At 33.8% G+C, this 22,099-nt stretch overlaps 3 protein-coding genes across 3 annotated transcripts; all 3 read left to right on the top strand.

Moving 5' to 3' along the window:
• Nucleotides 1-11,081: 11,081 nt before the first annotated feature.
• Nucleotides 11,082-11,638, top strand: LOC136836258 (cuticle protein CP575-like). The gene has a single exon (XM_067100264.1). It carries the CDS (start codon nucleotides 11,095-11,097, stop codon nucleotides 11,353-11,355), a length of 261 nt encoding a protein of 86 aa, XP_066956365.1. The 5' UTR covers nucleotides 11,082-11,094; the 3' UTR covers nucleotides 11,356-11,638.
• Nucleotides 11,639-14,908: 3,270 nt separating this feature from the next.
• Nucleotides 14,909-16,072, top strand: LOC136836300 (cuticle protein CP575-like). The gene is made up of 2 exons (XM_067100406.1): nucleotides 14,909-14,920; nucleotides 15,797-16,072. Exons 1-2 carry the CDS (start codon nucleotides 14,909-14,911, stop codon nucleotides 16,070-16,072), a joined length of 288 nt encoding a protein of 95 aa, XP_066956507.1.
• Nucleotides 16,073-18,726: 2,654 nt separating this feature from the next.
• LOC136836632 (cuticle protein CP575-like) lies at nucleotides 18,727-20,771 on the top strand. The gene is made up of 2 exons (XM_067101099.1): nucleotides 18,727-18,738; nucleotides 20,096-20,771. Exons 1-2 carry the CDS (start codon nucleotides 18,727-18,729, stop codon nucleotides 20,360-20,362), a joined length of 279 nt encoding a protein of 92 aa, XP_066957200.1. The 3' UTR covers nucleotides 20,363-20,771.
• Nucleotides 20,772-22,099: the final 1,328 nt, after the last annotated feature.

Genomic DNA, 22,099 nt, shown 5'->3' with positions numbered 1-22,099 from the left:
AGTTCAACACATTACCTATTTTTATAATCTTACCACAGTTACTTCCCAACTATTTAGCGTCACTTTTATTTCGCGTATCCATCTTTCAGAGGGAACAGCTACTGACCAGGATTCGGTACATTAGGAGTGACGTCATTGCCAATGACAGAGACTTTGAGGTCAACGATGCCCAGGTCGGAGAGTTCAAGGTCAGTCAAGTGGTCCCATAATCTTACCCTCTATTTTTCTGAAACTATTCAGCAACGTGAAATTATATGGCTGTTAATTCTATTATTTTTTGTTTGTTTGAACGATGGGTTTTTGTTTTTTTATTTTCGCCAGGAAATATGATGCGAAAGTATACATATGTACGTATATATATATATATATATATATATATATATATATATATATATATATATATATATATATATATATATATATATATATATATATGTGTGTGTGTGTGTGTGTATATATAAATCTGCATCTGTATCTATATCTAAAACCACAGAAAACGTCATTAATATCATATGCAGACAGATAGTTTTCAGAGACAATTTCACCTAATTATTCACCAGTTAATCCTAAATCCATTTTCGCTCTTTGACCTCAGGGAGACGGGTCAACTGCCGGTCATCAATCTCCTGGTCACAATGCAGCTACAGACGCCGTGGATGTAAAAGTAATTTTGTGTTCTTTTGTTGTGTTACTTTTAGTCTGTTGATAATGTAATTAATGTTATTTTAGCGCTTGAGATTTTTAATTGTGGTTATTTTAAATGTTTTATATGCTGTAGTTTATCAAGTTTTCATTAGTAATCTTATTCTGTTTATATACTGTATATATATATATATATATATATATATATATATATATATATATATATATATATATATATATATATATATATATATGTATATGTATATAATATAATATATATTTATTATAAAATAATATATATATATATATATATATATATATATATATATATATATATATATATATATATATATGTATATAATATAATATATATTTATTATAAATATAATATATATATATATATATATATATATATATATATATATATATATATATATATATATATATATATATATATATATATATATATATATATATATATATATAACTGTATGAGGACATAACAACCAATGGACTCAATTCGTAATTGCTTGCACTTACAAACTGATAACATAACATAACAATACAATAATACACAAAGTCCCTAAACCTTTAAAATTACATAGCGACATTGTCAACACATCTGCGAGCGCACACCTTAAAAATCACGTGACTTGGAAACGCTCGGGAATGTTACACAACATTCATCAACATTCAGCATTCCAATTTATCGCCCTTTACCACTTCCGCAAAATACTTTAGACAGAACATTTGTTACCTGACCACTAATGGCTTATAGACGTGCAATATTGCTCGTGCAATGACCTGCTAAATCGAGAAGAGTGCATTTACCTGACCTCCAATTAGGTCGTTGGCAGCTGCCTGAGAATGTGTAGGAATGGATAATTGGAAGATTGGTCGTTACGGTCAAACGGGCAAAGAAAAACAAACTTATTTCATGATAATAGAGAGATTTATTGTATCTTTAACATACCTCGTTGTCAGGAAGGAGAGGTATACAATGAAAAAATATGTGAGGTATGCGTTTGTGTGTGTGTGTGTGTGTGTGTGTGTGTGTGTGTGTGTGTGTATTTAGGCAAACGAAGATTAATACACTTCCGGTATAAGTTCATTGTCGAGAAGACACACAATTTTTTTTTATAAGCATAAAAAAAATGTAAACAGATATCTCACAATGTCCTTGGAACACAAAAGCATTTATGGAATTCTGGAATAAGCGGACAAAATGATTAACAGAATTATTACCAGCTAAAAATCTAGAGTCAATTTGCGCAAAATAACTGCAAATAAATTGTTAAAAAAATTAAATAATATCTCTGCACCCAGGAAACACAAAAGCAGGTAACGAGTTCTCGAATTGAAACACAAAACTATTAAGAAAATATTTAATATAAAAAAAATCTAAATATAACCGCAACTTATTTTCAAAACAAAATCTCATTGGCAATTTATGCTTAATGACTCATTACACTCACTATCACACCTACGTTAAACTCATTAACCCCTTCATTAACGAGCGTTCAATGAATATCATTAACCTGCAAATAACACCTTCCTTTGTCTATTCCCCTATCACAGTTTCCAAGTCTAGAATTTACTACTTCCTTCTGTATTCCCTGAAATAATAACCTACTAGGTCATTAACGAGAAATTTCGTTAATGATTTTATAATGATGATAACGATGATTAATGAAAGAAGTCACAGATAGCAAATAATGACAGTTAATAATTCTTACGAATTTGCAGATAGGACGAATATTGGAACTGATGAATGACTACCCTGGTTTCAACATGGGCAATTTTTTCGTCATTTCAAAAGGAATACTTATTCAGGTGAGGAAAGGATTCTAGAGTTTATGTATGTATGTATGTATGCATGATGTATGTATGTGTATATATACATATATATATATATATATATATATATATATATATATATATATATATATATATATATATATATATATATATATGCATATATAAATATATATATATATATATATATATATATATATATATATATATATATATATATATATATATATATATATATATATATACATATATATGTATATATATACATATATATGTATATGTATACATATATATATACATATATATGTATACATATATATATACATATTACTAACAGGACCTCATTAAAACTGGATGGTATCTAGCGGAGATATTTATTCAAGAAAATAAAATATACATGCTTGAGTATATTTTAGTACATATATACTCGCGTGTATTAAAAAAAATGCACAGAAACAAACAAATTACCACAGAAAAAAACCAACACTACAAAATCATCTCATTCCCCAATTAAAATCCAGCCCCCCCACCCCCACCCCGTGACTCCTCTCATTCTCTCTTATAAATCATTCTAAGCTTCCTCCCCACTTTTCCTTCCACAGATCGCCAGCTTCATCGCCACGTACATCGTCATCCTGCTGCAGTTCAGCGTGACTGATTACTATCCTACTTCCGGTTGCAACTGCACTGCAGTTTAATGCAGTTTTTCCTTTCAAGTAAGTTATCTCTGAATGCATTGTAATCCTGGACAGGAAATAAAATCTGTGCATTCTTGGGTCTTATAACTGTGATGTATCTTCCCCCCCAACCCATGCCAACCCTATCCACTCCCCTCCCCCCCTCCACCAGTACCCTAATAGACCCTTAAAGCGTTTAGCAGGCTTCTAAGCACTTAAGGATGATGGTTTGGGATGGGGTTGCAGGCCAGTATGTACCTGAAGCGTGTCTGATTTTCAGTTTTCTGAAAAGAAAACTATTGTGCCGGCTTTGTCTGCCTGCCTGCACTTTTTTCTATCCGCCTTCAGATCTTAAAAACTGCTGAGGCTAGAGGGCTGCAAATTAGTATATTGATCATCCACCCTCCAATCATCACTCATACCAAATTGCAGCCCTCTAGCCTCAGTAGTTTTTATTCTATCTAAGGTTAAAATTAGCCATGATCGTGCTTCTGGCAACTGCAACAACACAGGCCACCACGGCCGGCTGAGAGTTTCATGGGCTGCGGCTCATACAGCATTATACCGAGACCACCTAAAGATAGACCTATTTTCGGTGACCGTGATTATACGCTATACAGAAAACTCTAATGCGCCGAAGAAACTTCGGCGCATCTTTTACTTGTTATTAAGTAACACACATCAGTTTTGTTTATTCCTTAGACACTAATTATTCATATGTTTATTTTTGTTACATTTAATTATACTCAGCAAGAATTTTTTTCCATATTTCATAGCTAAAGTCCTACGTATGAGAGCTGTTATTTGAATCGAAGAACCGTATTATTCTTCTAATGCAAAGGTGTTCCTATGACGTATACGTATAATGATTATTGTCCTTTGAATAGGTCTCAGAAATTACCGCACTAATCTTCCTGTCATTTGGTAATCGATACCATTTCAGAAGCTGAGAATGACATAGCTGTATTTTTTTACTTTTGTTTATTCATGTTTAATTCGAATTCTTATTCTTTTATTTTTATTTTCCTATTTTATGTTTTTATTTCATTTTTGACATTTTTTCAATTCTTACTTTTATTTTTATTTTTGTCTTTTTTTTGTTGCTTTGTCAATTTTCGTGTAAAATTACTTTACGATTTTTTTCTTTCCATTTTTAATTGTCTTTATTTTTATTTTTGTTGTCTCTGTTGCTTCGTCAATTTTTCGTATAAAATTATCTTACGATCTTTTTTTATTTCTTATTTTTTATTTATTTTTATTTTTATTTTTTTTTATTTCTGTTACATTGTATATTTTAGTGTAAAATTACTTTACTATTTTTTTGTTTCCATGTCTTAGTCTTTATTGCTTTTATTTTTATTTTTTTATCTCTGTTGCTTTGTCAATTTCGTCTAAAATTACTTTACGATCTTTTTTTTTCTTTCCATTTCTTATCTTTATTTTTGTTTTTATTTATTTTATTTCTGTTGCTGTGTCAATTTTCGAGTAAAATTACCTTGCGATCTTTTTTTTTTCTTTCCATTTCTTATTTTTATTTTTATTGTTATTTTTAATTTCTGTTGCTTTCTCAATTTTCGTGTAAAATTATTTTACGATCTTTTTTTTTTCATTTCTTATTTTTATTTTTTTATTGATGTTGCTTTGTGAACTTTCGTGTAAAATTACCTTACTATCTATTTTTCTTTCCATTTCAACCCATTTATCCAAAATTCCTCGTCATTTTACCTAATTTGTAAAAAAAAAAAAAATTCCGATATATTCAGAAACGTTCGTCTTTTTCCCAAAATATCCTGTTCTATCCAGTTTCAACTCGCCTAAAGCAGGTTCGAAAGAAATTAGTAATATTGGCGACCGAAATATTCCGGAAAACATGAGAGGGATAATCTATGAGAGTTTATGAGCAATTACGAAGCCAAAATGTCGCTCATTTACTAATTACCCTGTTAAGTGAATCTCTAATTTATGAAGCTAGTAGGAAAATGGCAAAAATACCTACTAATAGGTACTGCATTTCGTATATTTATTAAAGAGAATTATTGACACAGTTATTTTATTATCAGCTGAGTCAGACCTACTTAAGACATAAATATATTTGATGATTACTCTAATAATTTTATTGATAATAGCTGTAACAGGTATTCAGTTGATGACTGCGCTGTTATTTGCAAAGGTAATTTGCGGTATTATTTTGCTTGATTGATATCCATATCTCATGAAGTGGGTCATTACTTGGGAAGCTTTAGTGGTATATATATACATACATACATATATATATATATATATATATATATATATATATATATATATATATATATATATATATATATATATATATATATATATATATATATATATTTAGGTATATATATATAGATAGATAGATATATATGTATATATATGCATACATACATAAATACATACATATATATATGTATATACATATATATGTATGTGTATATATGTATATATATATATATATATATATATATATATATATATATATATATATATATATGTTTAATATTCATTCAGCACAGTTATTTGATATTTTGATTTTTTATTTCGATTTCGTCAAAATAATCCAAGGATTGTTGTGTAACTATAAACAAAAAATCAAGAACAGCATTGTGGTTAGATAATTCATATCCTTGATTTTATGTTTACGGGAAATTAAAACTAAGAAAATTAGCATAAGCTTTTATTGTGGTACATCATTTTATCCCCAATAATTTCATGATATAAAAACATCTCCGCAGGCATGTATGTATGTATGTATGTACGTATGTATGTATGTATGTATGTATGTATGTATGTATGTATGTATGTATGTACGAGTATCAATAAAGAGCAAGTAAAAAATGCACCTTAGTTTCTTGGGCGCAATCGAGTTTTCTGTACAGCCGCTACAGTGTATAATCAATGCAACGGAAAATAGATCTATCTTACGGTGGTCTCGGTATAATGCTGTATGAGCCGCGGCCCATGGAATTTTAACCCCGGCCTGGTGGTGGCCTGGCTTATATCGTTACCAGACGCACGATTATGGCTAACTTTAACCTTAAATAAAAAAAAAAAAACTACTGAGGCTAGAGGGCTGCAATTTGGTATGTTTGATGACTGGAGGGTGGATGATCAACATACCGATTTGCAGCCCTCTAGCCTCAGTAGTTTTTCAGATCTGAGGGCGGACAGAAAAAGTGCGGACAGAAAAAAGTGCGGACGGACAGACAAAGCCGGCACAATAGTTTTCTTTTACAGAAAACTAAAAATGGAATAACTCTTCTTTGTGGATAATCGTCATATCCCAAATTAGAAAAAAATATCAAAGAATGTATGTATGTATGTATGTATGTATGTATGTATGTATGTATGTATGTATGTATGTATTAATAACGTGCGTTATGGAAAAGCAGGTTTGCTTGAATAACGGCACCAATCTGCAAGGAAGTCATTATCTGCCACTTTTTCGGTCGAAACCACTTTTTTTCTGAAAAGGAGCTTTACTTGAAAAGTTACTTTTTGTTCCGTGGCAACGAGAGTTATGGAGAGGGGAAAATTCAGTAAGTAGTTATTATTTGAAAAAACGCTTAGGTTACAAAACTGGTTTTGTTCAACACCAGTTGATTGACACTGACTGTATGTCGAAAAAAGGTCTAGTAGGAAGAGTAAAAGACAATGTTTATATAATGATTTCTCTCTCTCTCTCTCTCTCTCTCTCTCTCTCTCTCTCATGTATTGCAAGTGATCCAGTGCTGTGTAACTTCTGATATATATATATATATATATATATATATATATATATATATATATATATATATATATATATATATATATATATATATATATATATATATATATATATATATATATATATATATATATATATATATATATATATATATATCAGAAGTTACACAGCACTGGATCACTTGCAATACATGAGAAGAGAGAGAGAGGGAGAGAGAGAGAGAGAGAAGTCACACAGAATTGGATTACCTGCAAAGGTAGTTCGACCTTAAAAAAAAAATACTTCAAAACAAACATTCCGTGAATATTCCTTGTCGGATTCCATAGATTCTCAACACCGAAAAAGAATTTGAAGGACAAAAATTCAAATGTTGTCTTTTTATCCTTTTAATCTCCTTTTTTAAGAATTATATAAGGAAAACATATTTCCTGGTTATTGTTATGAATATCTTCTTGGTTATCTCTCTCTCTTTCTCTCTCTCTCCCTCTCTCTCTCTCTCTCTCTCTCTCTCTCTCTCTCTCTCTCTCTCTCTCTCTCTCTCATTTATTCTATACTGCCTTAACGGCCGATAACAAAATTACTTGGTCACAATTTTTTGAGGTACAAAGCAATATGCAACAGAGAAGCTGGGATTTTTTTTAATATATAAAAGAAGATAAAATTAAACAGAGATGAAAAAATTTTAAAGATAATTTTTAAAGTACAAAGTAATTCACACCAAAGAGATTTTTTTTTTTATGGACAATCGTATGGGGTCTGAAATGGCCTACAACTGAGGAGACTAGATTATTTTAGGGATACATTTTAAGCCACAAAGCAGAGAGAGAATCTGCTTTGTGCATTAAAATGTATCCCTAAAATAATCTAGTTTTGTCAGTTGTAGGTTATTTTAGACCCCATAACATTGTCCCTCAAAAAAAAAAAAAAAATCTCGTTGGTGTGAATTACTTTGTACTTTAAAAATTATCTTTTAAAATTTTTCATCCTCTGTTTAATTTTATCTTCCTCTAAATTCGCCCCCCACCCCACTTCAAAAAAAATCTCGTTAGTGTGAACTACTTTGTAGCCTACTTTAAAAATGATCTTTTCAATTCTTTCATGGATAATTTTTCATGGATAAATACTGATAGAATTTTAAACATTACTTAGATTCAACATTTTTTTAAGATTCAATGTTCCTACACATCTGCACGTCTGCACCTGACAGTTTAAAAGTACATTTCTCACCTGTACCAGTCTATAACTAGATCTAAAAAAAAAAAAGAAATATTTACTGTTATTACAGTAACATGGGGATTAAGTTTCAGAAAATGCAATTCAGGAATTCCTGAAGCTAGGTATACACTGAACAGACATCACGTTGTATTCTATCATTCCAGTTACTATTTAAAACTTAATATGGATGAGGTGATTTAAAAGCCCCCATGAATGCGTATGATGAAAACCAAAATAAAAGAGAATATTTCTGACAGGTCTTGGATAAAAATAATAAATTGTATGAGTAATAATTTATGCATTCTACCTGTATATAGAATTATCCACCATGAAACTAGGTCACGTAATTATTTTTGCAATTTTGGAGATAGAGTTGGATCATTTCTTCACATAATGATTGAAGAGAATTTTTCTAACAGGTCTTGGATATAAATAATAAATCGTATGAGTAATAATTTATGCATTCTATCTATATACTATATATAGAATTATCCACCATGAAACTAGGTCACGTAATTGTTTTTGCAATTACGGAGATAGAGTTGAATCATTTCTTCAAATAATGGTTGCAATTTTCAATCCTGACATCTGAGAAGTAAGAGGTAATGCAAATGCACAATAATCTTGAAAAAATATATAAAGTTTAAAAATTGCATTCTTGATAAGGAAACCACTTCTATAGTTGCTTAATCTCGTATCATTATAGTTCACTTTAACGATGCCTAGGATGAAAATCTGTCACCCAATAGCTACTGTGAAACTAGGGTTAATGATATCTATCAGCCAATAGCTACTTTGAAATAAAACCTTTTATTATTGAAATAAAATGTTTTATTTCACCAGTAGCTGTTGGCTGTTAGATATCTTCATTCTAGCCACCGTTGAAGGGAACTATAATGACGCGAGATTACGCAACCATAGAAGTGATTTCCTTATCATGAGCGAGATTTTGAAGCATTATATATATTTATTTAAAACAGTCGTGCATTTGTGTTACATTTTATTTCTCAGATATCAGGCTTGAAAATTGTAATCGTTATGTGAAGAAATGATTCAACTCTATCTCCGTAATTGCAAGAAGAAGAAGAAGTAGAAATATTAGGATTTACAGTGAATAATACACATATTTGAACGAATATGTCTCATTATCGGAAGCCTTTTTCATTGTTGAGGAAAGATTACTATAATTATCCGAGTTGCATAACAGCGAAGGCTTTAGCACGAATCTTACTGCAAGGCAAATATTTAACATAGTTTTTTTTATACGGAAGACATTCAAAACTATTAGTCTAAACGGGAAAATAGTTAGAAGGCATAACGGTCTAAAAAACGAAAAAAAGAACAGTGTAAATTAGATTGCTGTTAATTTTGCAAAAGAGAAAAAAAATCAGGGAGGATTTCAGCTTTCCGTTACTGTCATGACAGGGATGGGAAATGTGAAATATTGAGAGAGAGAGAGAGAGAGAGAGAGAGAGAGAGAGAGAGAATAATCCCTCTTGGTTAAACATCCCAGTACCGTTAGTACGTTTTGGTACTGAGCAAATTCCCCCGTAGCTTAAGACTGGCAGAAATGAAATAAAAAAAGAACACGAGACAGTGACGAACAAGGTCATATGATTAGCTATATAATGCCAGTGGGACTTAGAATCAGATGTCACTCTCGTCTTCGTCCACCTAAGCAAGCATGAAGGTTCTGGTGAGTCTTCTATCTCGTCTTTTAAGAGTATAAAACGTCAGATTTCGACAGAATTGATACTGGAAATTTTACTTTTGTGTATGAGTCTTCCGTCTCATTTTGGAGATTCTGAAACGTCAATTTTGAGAGAATTGCAACTGGAGAATTAGCTTTTATGTAAAAGTATTCTGTCTCATTTTGGAGATTCTGAAACGTCAAATTTGGGCAGAATTGATATTGGAAAATTAGCTTTTAAGTGAGTCTTCATCTCATTTTTGAAGGGACTAAAACGTCAAATTTTGGCAGAATTGATATTGGAAAATTAGCTTTTATGTGAGTCTTCATCTCATTTTTGAAGAATCTGAAACGTCAAATTTTGACAGAATTGATACTGGGAAACTACCTTTTATGTGAGTCGTCATCTCATTTTTGAAGAATATGAAGCGTCAAATTTTGACAAAACTGCCCCTTTAAAACTAGCATTTTAAACCAACAAATTGGAGAAAAAATATTTTTAAGAAATCCACATACAGTTTCGGAGCACCATGATCCCTCTTCATTGTGGAGACACTAATTAAGTCTCCACACTGAAGAGGCAGCATAGTGCTCCGAAACTGCATGTGGATTTCTTAAATTCATTTGTTCCCCAGTTTGTGGTATTTTTCCAATTTTCAGATTTCGTAACTGATCTGTTATCAACTGGAAAATTACCTTTTTTGTAGACGCTTTCTACCTGTTGACATATCTACCGTTCGTTTTTTCTTTTTTAATCCAGAATATAGATTCTCATTTTCTGGAGAACCTTAGGGTACGTCTGCAGTGAAACATGTCATAAACACACTTATTGGTTAAGTGCAGTGCTACATGTAGTTATCCAGTACTGATCAAAGATTCGTTCTCCTGTTTTCAACACGTTAGTGATATGTTTGTGGCAAGTTGTCCATGTGTTGACTTGTTTTCAACATGTTGGTGATACGTTTGTGACAGGTTGTCGACTTTTGACTTGCATTCAGCTTGTCGGTGATATGTTTGTGACAAGTTGTCGACGTTTTGACTTGTTTTCAACATGTCGGTGATACGTTTGTGGCAAGTTACCTGCGTGTTGACTTATTTTCAACATGATGGTAATACGTTTGTGACAAGTTGTCGACATTTTGACTTGTTTTCAACATGTTGGTGATATGTTTGCAACAAGTTTCCGACATGTTTATGACGTTTTACTGAATTTGAAGACTTATTAAGAAGACCAAAATCGAAAAAATTATCCTTTCTAAAGAAACTTTCTAATTATTTCCTCCTTCCAGTGCATCGTCGCTTTGGGCATGGTGCTGGCCCTAGCAGCCGCTTATCCCTCCAATGACGTCATCGACTTCGAGACGGACCACATGGAGCACGAACAAGAAGGCCAGCCCGGAAGGGCCGTCGAGGGCGAGTACTCCTGGGTAGCGCCCGACGGCAACGAGTACGTCGTCAAGTACGTGGCTGACCACCTGGGCTACAGGGTCCTCGACAGCAACGCCGTCCCTGAGGCTCCCGAGGCCGACTTCGACGATGGAGAAGAAGAAGATGAGTTCGACAAATAATTCCGGAATCGATGACAGACAGAACAGAATTGAAGTTATTTAACTGGTCCCTCAAAATGTGAATTATGTGAACTATGATGTGAATTGAAAATAATTGAAGTCAATAAAATATTTTGGCAAAACTGGATATTTATCTTTAACAAATGACGTAAAGAGAATTGGTATTATTAGTGTCGCTAAGATAGCTAAAGAATTAATATACTTATGTTGTACTATTCCATTTTTTTTTTTTTTGTGAATTCATTACACTTCTAATGAATTTTGTCCGAGAAAATATGTTGCACCCGAAAGGAATTTTGTGAGATATAAAATTTAGTCAAATATGAGATTTAGCGCCCCCACAAGAAACTTTGTCCCGTATTAGATTTATTAAATTAAATTTATTAAATTTACTCCATTATAGAATCTGCCATTACAAGGAATTTTCTCCATTATAAAATCTACTATAACAAGGAATTTTCTCCATTGTAAAATCTACCATCACAAGGAATCTCCTCCATTATAAAATCCACCATCACAAGGAATTTTCTCCATTATAAAATCTACCATCACAAGGAATCTCCTCCATTATAAAATCTACCATCACAAGGAATTTTCTCTATTATAAAATCTACCATCACAAGGAATTTTCTCCATTATAAAATCTACCATCACAAGGAATTTTCCCCATTGTAAAGTTTACCGTCACAAGGAATTTTCTCCATTATAAAATCTACCATCGCAAAGAATTTTGCAAACCATCCCACTATTTTATATGGGCATAGAAACTACTGAATGACTTGAATAATTCGAAACAATAATTGTACAAAAAATATTCTTTTTTACATGTGTATTTTAGAAGATATTGGCTAAATGTTTTCTCATGAATTAGTAAACATGCAAGTCTTGCATAAAGGAGTATTTATTACTGATTTTCAAAAATATGTCAGAAGCACGAAAATAAGCAGATTAAATCATCAGAACTGTGTTATGTGAAGTATGGAATAAAAGGGGAAATATTAGGGAGATAAAAAAAATAATACATTCAAGAGAAAAAAATATCTATGAGGATTTCAAAATCATTTTTAGAGCTGTCATGGTGAGGGTGGCCCATGAACGAAAAGCAGGAGAGAATAAGATAGAATTAAAACAAGCAAAAAATCCGTCTAAGTTTCTTCGGCGCAATCGAGTTTTCTGTACAGCCGCTACGGCGTTTAATCGAGGCCACCGCAAATAGATCTATCCTTCGGTGGTCTCGGTGTAATGCTGTATGAGCCGCGGCCCATGAAATTTTAGCCACGGCGCGGTGGTGGCCTAACCTATGTCGTTGCCAGACGCACGATTATGGCTAACTTTAACCTTAAGTAAAACAAATTTACTGAGGCTAGAGGGCTGCAATCTGGTAAGTTTGATGATTGGAGGGTGGATGATCAACATACCAATTTGCAGCCCTCTAGCCTCAGTGTCGATTTTAAGATCTGAGGGCGGAAGGAAAAAGTGCGGACAGAAAAAAGTGCGGACGGACAGACAAAACCGGAACAGTAGTTTTCTTTTGCAGAAAAATAAAAATGCGCATAGCTGTATTTTGCAATACAGGTAGCGAGCTTGCGCGCGCATTATCCGTGGGCGAATCTATGACGACAGAAGAATTTGGGCAAACAAAGAACGCGATTTATCTGCCAAGGTCATATGATCTCCTGTTGTTGATGTTGTTGCCGATTAAGTTGGCCTTATGCCAGCATGGGCTCAGACTTAAGAAAGGGGTCATTACCATTCTTAAGGAATGATATAAGTGACAATTTTCAAGTTGAACTGAGTTGAATTGAACATAGAATTTAGGCCAAAGGCCAAGCACTGGTACCAATGAGGTCATTCAGCGCTGAAACGGAAATTGACGGTAAAAAGTTTGAAAGGTGTAACAGGAGGAAAACCTCAAAGCAGTTGCATTATGAATCAGTTGTTAAGAGAGGGTGGGTAGTAAGATGGAAGAAAGAGAATATGAAAGGAGGTACAGTAAAAGGAACGAAAGGGGTTATAGCAGCTAGGGGCCGAAGGCTGGCTGCAAAGAACCTTAAGTAATGCCTACAGTGCACCACATGAGGTGCTCTGACGGCACTACTCCCCTACTGGGAATTTTCAAGTTAAACTTCTATTTTACTTTAATGGTTAACTTGATCTGCAATGGATAAATACTAAGAATCACCTGGATCTTGAGGTTCTGGTAAGCCATCATACTTACTTAACATGGCTGAAATTCCATTTGACATAATATTGACGCACAATTGTTAAAATTCTTCTTCCAAGGAGTATGAAAGTTAAAATTCTTCTTTTTCAGAGAGATTATATAAAAGTTAACATTTTTTTTTCTTAGAGAATATAAAGGTTAAAATTCTTCCTCCAAAGAGTATGAAAATTAAAATTCTTTTTCTGACAGATTATATAAATGTTAAAATTCTTCTTCCAGAGTATGAAAGTTAAAATTCTTTTTCTGACAGATTATATAAATGTTAAATTTTTTTCTTAGAGAATATAAAGGTTGAAATTCTTTTTCTAAGAGAATATGAAGGTTAAAATGAATTTTTTTATGAGAACATTACAGCTAAGATTCTTTTTCTAAGAGAGTCTTAACTTTCATATTCTCTTAGAAAAAGAATCTGAAAGTTAAGATTCTTTTCCTAAGAGAATATAAAAGTTAATATTCTTTTTCTAAGAGAATATGGTTTAAATTCTTTTTCTAACGGAATACGAAAAATTTTATACGAATTTTACCACCAATGACTTCCCCTCAGAATGGAATATAATGCCCATTTTGAAAAGTCCTTATACTTACCCATTATGTCTGGGGTTATTGCAAAGGAATATGCAAATTCTTTTATGAAATGTATTATCTGTAACTATCTTATCAACGATAATTCATAAGATTTATGAAAAGCGAGATAATAATCCATTACTTTTTTGTGAAGTTATATAAAAATCTAATTTGAAATCTACCAACATCTTTCCTTAATCCGTGACTCACTAGTTGTTATGACCTTAATTTATCTTCTACTGTGTAGTTGTCGTTCTGGGCTACATACCCCTCAGAGGCAGGAGGTCAGCCTTGAAGAGCCGTCGAGGACGAGTAGGACCCTTGGGTAGCGCCCATTGATATCGAGTTCTTCAAGAAGTACGTCGTTGATCAGAATGGGTATTGAGTCATTTAGAATAACGCCATACTGGGATTGCCAAAGGCAAGTTATGGAGTTGAAGACCGTGATCTTGAGAGAGAGCGAGAGAGAGAGAGAGAGAGAGAGAGAGAGAGAGAGAGAGAGAGAGAGAGAGAGAGGCAGACAGACAGACAGACAGAGTGAACATAAAATTTCAAGGCAGGACTAAAACAAAAATATATATATTTTTAAGAGAGATGAGCAATTGTAAAAAAAAAAAAAAAAAAAAACTCTCTTGAGCTTAAGGCTGGCAGAAACGAAATAAAAAGGACACGAGACAGTGACGAACAAGGTCAGATGATCAGGTATATAAAGTCAGTGGGACTTAGATTCAGATGTCACTCTCGTCTTTGTCCACCTACGCAAACATGAAGGTTCTGGTGAGTCTTCTATCTCGTTTCTGAAGATTCTGGAACGTCAAATTTTGAAAGAATTGATACTAGAAAATCAACTTTTATATATGAGACTGTCTCATTTTTGAAGAGTTTAAAACGTCATATTTTGCAAGAATTGCTACTAGAAAAGTAACTTTTATATATGATTTTTCTGTCTCATTTTTGAAGAGTCTAAAATGTCAAATTTTGAGAGAATTGCAACTGGAAAACTACCTTTTCCGCAGACGTCTTCTACCCGTTGCTGTATAACCTGTGTGTATTTTGTTTCATTCACCGTACAGACTTTTCCCTTGTGGAAAGCCTCAGAAGACGTTTACAATGCAGTAAAACATCCCATAAATAAGTCGATAACTTATCGTACTCAGATCACAAACAGGTTGAATACAAGTCAACAACTTGGTTAGTCTTAACCAGTGCTACATGCGGTTGTTCATTGCTGACCAAAGATTCCTTCTCCACCTACGGTCGTTGTTAGTGATATGTCTGCAACAAGTTGCAGACATGTTTACTGGCTTTCAGCATGTCGGTGATACGTTTGTGACAAGTCATCGACGTTTTGACTTGTTTTCAATATGTCAGTGATATGTGTGTGACAAGTTGTCGATGTTTTGGCTTGTTTTCAACATGTCAGTGATATGTTTGTGACAAGTTGCCGAATCATTGACTTGTTTTCAACATGTTAGTGATACGTTTGTGACAAGTTGTCGACATTTTGACTTGCTATCAACATGTTGGTGATATGTTTGCGACAAGTTTCCGACATGTGTATGACATCTTTTACTGAATTTGAAGACTTATTAGAAGACCAAAATCGAAAATATCCTTTCTGAAGAAACTTCCTAATTCTAATTCTCCTTCCAGTGCATCGTCGCTTTGGGCATGGTGCTGGCCCTAGCAGCGGCTTATCCCTCCAATGACGTCATCGACTTCGAGACGGACCACATGGAGCACGAACAAGAAGGCCAGCCCGGAAGGGCCGTCGAGGGCGAGTACTCCTGGGTAGCGCCCGACGGCAACGAGTACGTCGTCAAGTACGTGGCTGACCACCTCGGCTATAGGGTCCTCGACAGCAACGCCGTTCCTGAGGCTCCCGAAGCCGACTTCGACGATGGAGAAGATGATGAGTTCGACGAATAATTCTGGAATCGATGACAGACGGAGTCATCTAGTTAATTATTTAGGTTCTCGAAATTGATTTATTACGTGAATTATGATGTGAATTGAAGAGATTGAAGCGAATAAAATATTTCTGCAAATTTCGTGATTTTTATTTAACAAGTAAAAAATGCGCCGAAGAAACAGTTTTCTGTACAGCGTATATTCAAGGCCACAAAAAATAGTCTATCTTTCGGTGCTCTCGGTATAATGCTGTACAAGCCGCGGCCAATGAAATTTTAACCACTGCTCGTTGGTGGCTTGGCCTATATCGTTGGCAGACGCACGATTATGGCTAACTTTAACCTTAAATAAAATAAAAACTATTGAGGCTAAAGGGCTGAAATTTGGTGTGTTTGATGATTGGAGGGTGGATGACCAACATACCAATTTGCAGACCTCTAGCCTCATTAGTTTTTAATATCTGAAGGTGGAGGGAAAGAAGTTTGTAAGATCTGAGGGTGGACAGAAAAAGTGCGGACAGAAAAAAGTGCGGACGGACAGACAAAGCCGACACAATGGTTTTCTTTTACAGAAAACTAACAAGTGACATAAAGAGAAATAACACTGTTTGGTATCACCTTAGGAAGACATGCTTATGTTGCACCATTCATTTCTTCAACAGTTTTTGCTGACTTTCCGCTATCAATTCATGACACCCGCAAGGAATTTTGTGAACTATCCCCATTCTTTTCATAGGACTGATTCTTTCCACATTTTTTAAGACAGTTGATTTACACAAATAATTGAAACAGGAATCCTTAAAAAATTTCTTTTTCACTTGTATATTTTAGGGAATGAGATTTTAGCCAGTTATTTTTCCAGCTATATTAGATATTCAAGTCTTGCATAAATAGTCATCCATTACAGATTTAGGAAAATATCACCAAGAAGTAGCGGAAAACTTATTGAAATTACTGATAAAGTTCAAATGAAATACTAAGTAAATCTCGGAGTTATTTCGGGGATACAACAAAGAATAATAAATTCGACAATTTTGAAAGTAAAAACTTGAAGAACTGCCTTTGTCAAATTTCAGCAACAAAAAACTTATTGAGAAAAATAAAAAAAAAAATCCAAGAAGACATCTAAATTTCGTAACAATTGTCAGGGTAAGAATGATCAATGACCAAAAAAAGTGAAGTGAATAAGACTGAATAGCAAAAGCTACGCATAACTGGATATTGCGATACAGTTAGCGAGCTTGCGCGCGGGCTACCCGCAGGCTAAGATACGACAGGGGAGGAATTCAGACAAAAAAGAACTTGATGTGTCTGCCAAGGTCATATCTTCTACTGTTGTTATTGTTGAATGAGTTGTCCTTATGCCAGCATAGGCTCTGTCGAAAGGAAGGAGTCACAGACATTCTTAAGGAAAGGTATAAGTGACTTTTCTCAAATTAGATTTTGAATTTGATTTTAAAAGCTATCTTCAGCTATACTCGATAACCATCAAGACACGCCTAATTCATAAGATTCTGGTAAGGCCTCATACTTATTCATTATGATTAATATTTCCTTTGAGGTAACATTAACACAATATGATTAAAATTCTTCCTCTAAGAGAATATAAAAATTCTCATGTGAATTTTATCGCCAAAACTGCCCTTTAGAAGGGATTATTCATCTCCTTATAGAAACTCCTTATACTCTAAACGTGCGATGGAAAGTTTATGAAATCCTACAGGAATCATTTAGAAAAGACAATGGGTCACAGTGAGACCGGAAATTGCTGACGGAATCAGTGAGGCGCAGCGCATCTAAAAAATAATTCGGGTTTCCTTTCTCTTGCCGTTTTAACAGTTATTTTTCATTAAAAGATATCTGCTTTAAAGAAAAGTTCTTTAATCTTCCTTTAAAACATTTAAAATCAGTTATTTTTTTTTTTACTTTATTCTCTCTATATTTTCCATTTTAGTTTATATATATTTTTCTTGTTTGGTTACCAATCCTTCAAATACTAGGCCTAAGTATCACATCTAAATCTAGAAATACTTCAAATCAGCTATTTTCTAATTTTTTTTTATTTTATTCTCTCTATATTTTCCATTTTAGTTTATATATTTATTTGTTTGGTTACCAATCCTTCCAATACTAGGTCTAAGTATTACATCTAAATCTAGAAATACTTCAGATCAGTTATTTTCTTATTTTTCCATTTTAGTGTATATATTTTTTTCTTGGTTGGTTACCAATCCTTCAAATACTAGGCCTAAGTATTACATCTAAATCTAGAAATACTTCAGATCAGTTATTTTCTTATTTTTTTTATTTTATTCTCTCTATATTTTCCATTTTAGTATATATATTTTTTTCTTGTTTGGTTACCAGTCCTTCCAATACTAGGCCTAAGTATTGCATCTAAATCTAGAAATATTGAAAAAAAACGAAGGTCAATCAAACTTAGCAAAAAAAACTTCAGAGACACAAAGGGGAGAATGACAAGCGACTATTAGCAACATATGTCATTTCACGAACCATTTCAAGGAGAGAAACCTTCCACACAAAAAAATAATCGAAAAAAGAAAGAGACAGTCGCAGACAAGGCCAATGGGGAGCTATAGAGAGATATATATATAGCGAGAAAGAAGTCTGAATTAGACGACGTCGCTCTCACAATTGTCAACCCACACAGCCATGAAGGTCCTGGTAAGTCAGTTGGCTAGTTGTGGGTGTTTGAGTCAAATCAAGGTACGTCCACACTACTCCTAAACATCTTCTGAACATGTTGGTAACTCATCGCACAGACATCACGAACAGGTTGAATACACGTCAACGATTTATTGGTTCTTTCGTTACTTACAGTGGCTGACTTGTTGTCAACGTGTTTGTGATATGTTTGCGACAAGTTGCCGACATATGTTTATGGTATGTTTTACTGTAGTGTGGTCTAAGCTACTGTAAAAATTTTATAAACATGTTGGTGACTCATTGCACAGACATCACGAACAAGTTGAATACAAGCCAACTACTTATTTGTTCGTTCATTACTTACAGTGGATGGCTTGTTGTCAACATGTTTGTGATATGCTTGCGGCAAGTTGCAGACGTGTGTTTATGGTATATTTTATTGCAGTGTGGTCCAAACTACTGTAAAAATCTTATAAACGCTCACCGGTAACTCATTGCACAGACATCACGAACAAGTTGAATACAAGTCAACAACTTATTGGTTCTTTCGTTACTTACAGTGGCTGACTTGTTGTCAACGTGTTTGTGATATGTTTGAGACAAGTTGCCGACGTGTATTTATGGTATGTTTTACTGTAGCGTGGTCCAAGCTACTGTTAAAATCTTATAAACGCACAGACATAACGAACAAGTTGAATACAAGTTAACTACTTATTGGCTCGTTCCTCACTTACAGTGGATGACTAGTTGTCAACATATTCGTGATATGTTTGAGACAAGTTGCCGACGTGTGTTTATGGTATGTTTTACTGTAGTGTTGTCCAAGCTACTTTAAAAATCTTATAAATGCACAGACATCATAAGCAAGTTGAATACAAGTCAACGACTTATTGGTTCGTTCCTCACTTACAGTGGATGTTTTGCCACAGAGCGGCCCATACTACTGTAAAACATCTTATAAACATACATGGTTAAAAGATTTGTTCTTCACCTACATTTGCTGACTCATTTTCAACCTGTTTGCGATGTGTTTTTGACTAGTTGCTGACAAGTCTTCGTGAAATATTTTACCATAGTAAATTTTTATAAACAAGTCGGTAATTTCTCAACCAGACATCACAAACTGGTTGAATAAACCTGGTAGTTCTAACCAGTGCTTCATACTGTTATCCAGTATTGGCCAAAGGTTCGTTCTACAACTTAAGACCGCTGACTTGTTCCCAGTTTGTTTGTGATATGTTTGCTGCAAGTTGCCGACATGTCTTTAAGATATGTTTTGTCGTAGTATGGACGCACCCAAGCAAGGTGAAATAAAAGAAAGTTATTTCTTTGACCGTTTGTCAATGTAGAGATTATACTTCTTACTTCTCCACAGCTGACTGTCGCTTTGGGCCTGCTTGCCCTGGCAGCTGCCTACCCTTCGGAGGACATCGTGGACTTCGAGTTGGACAACCAAGAGCAGGAGCAGGAGGGCCAGGCTGGGAAGGCCGTCGAGGGCGAGTACTCCTGGGTAGCGCCCGACGGTCAGGAGTATTACGTCAAGTACGTCGCCGACCACAATGGCTACAGGGTCGTCGAGGAAAACGCCATACCCGAAGGACCCGAGGCCGTCAATGGCGCTGAAGAAGGCGCCGAAGAATAAGAGTACGAGTTGAGAACCTGTTAAGAACGAAGAATCGGATGATTTAATAAAGAATTTAGTTTTTGATATTTCTGCAATTTTCTATTTCCTCGAGAGTTTTGGATTATGCGTTTCAGTGAATGCCTCGAATCCGAATAGAAAATGATGAACGGGGGTTCTCTCTCTCCCTTCCCAGGAGGGGTTTTAACACCTCCCCCATCCTTAACCCCTCCTCCATCCCTCTTTCCCTCATACACACACGCTCACTCACTCACACACACACACACACATACCCGCGTGCTGCAGAACGCAGAATACTAGAGTTACCCCATCTTGCCCCGAAAAAGGATAGAAAACAATTCTCCTTAATTATTCTTTGGTCCCGAATTATCAATAGGATTATATAACTCTACCCTCTACCGTCTTCCTACTGGCCTAAATATTCACTAACTACCACTTTATAATAAACAAGAATTATATGAAAGACCCTCAGGAACGACTTATAAATGTAAGTATTATCAAAGCATTTTTGGTATGATATAGATAAGAATAACATTCGCTACATTTAAATAAGAACATAGATGTCTTTGGCCTTATATGTTGAACTAAACTCTCATGATAAATATTTGTTATAAAGTATAATAGTGACAGAAGTATTAATACGAAAGAAAGGTAAGTGATATTGCAGAACTTTTATGAGAAATTCATGCATCCAGTGCTCCCTGATGATAAAAATCAATAAGGCTTTTCAAGCCTTTTTTGCGATAAGAATTAAAGTGAATGCCAGTGGCCCATTGCAATAAGTACTGAAAAGGCTTTTAATGTTCCTTTGACGAGAATAACTAAACAACTTCAAAGTTTCTTTACAATAGGAACATAGCTTCTAATCTATCCCTAACGAGGCAAATATACACTAATTAAAGAACCAATAAGTTCTTTAATTCTATCCAATTTTCAATTCTGAGATGGATAAGAAAAGCCTACACTATCCAGCCAGGTTACCTTGGCATACAAAACAATGGAGTCAGTCATTTTTTTTTTCTTTTATTTATTTGTTTACTCTTTCTCTTTTTTATTTGAACTTCGCTCATTCATGTTTACTGGGGTCAATCAACCCTTTCTCGGTTGTCTATTGTTAAGACAAATGGCATTATTTTTTTCTTACATTTATTTGTGAAGTTTAATTTCTCTTTTTACCTCCGTTCAGAATCTTATGTTTTAGGTGGAATTCTTTTACCCGTTTGCGCCATTGTTAATCTGCTTGTTAGCGGGGCTACGCAGTAATTAATTGTAGATTTTCAATGATTTTATCGAAGGTGGGCCTCGTTACTGGCAACAAAAGTTTTGGGGAGCTAGGAATGTAATATATTAATTAAAAGAAGGACCATTTTTGATGACAGGGACTTGATAATCACTTCTGATTTAAGATGATCATCACTTTCTCGTATTATTATTATTATTATTATTATTATTATTATTATTATTATTTTTTTTTTTTTTTTATTATTATTTTCCACAGAGGTATATACATGTATATGAAGGGTGAACGACATATATACATATATATATATATATATATATATATATATATATATATATATATATATATATATATATATATATATATATATATATATATATATATATGTGTGTGTGTGTGTGTGTGTGTGTGTGTGTGTGTGTGTGAGTGTGCGCGCGAGCGTGCTGTTATTATATGTGAATTACATGAGAAACTCCTTACCCATTCTGTCACACAAC

This window comes from Macrobrachium rosenbergii, chromosome 56 (assembly GCF_040412425.1).
Source record: "Macrobrachium rosenbergii isolate ZJJX-2024 chromosome 56, ASM4041242v1, whole genome shotgun sequence".
NCBI classification, from domain to species: domain Eukaryota; kingdom Metazoa; phylum Arthropoda; class Malacostraca; order Decapoda; family Palaemonidae; genus Macrobrachium; species Macrobrachium rosenbergii.
This window is presented reverse-complemented; position numbering and strand designations above follow the sequence as displayed.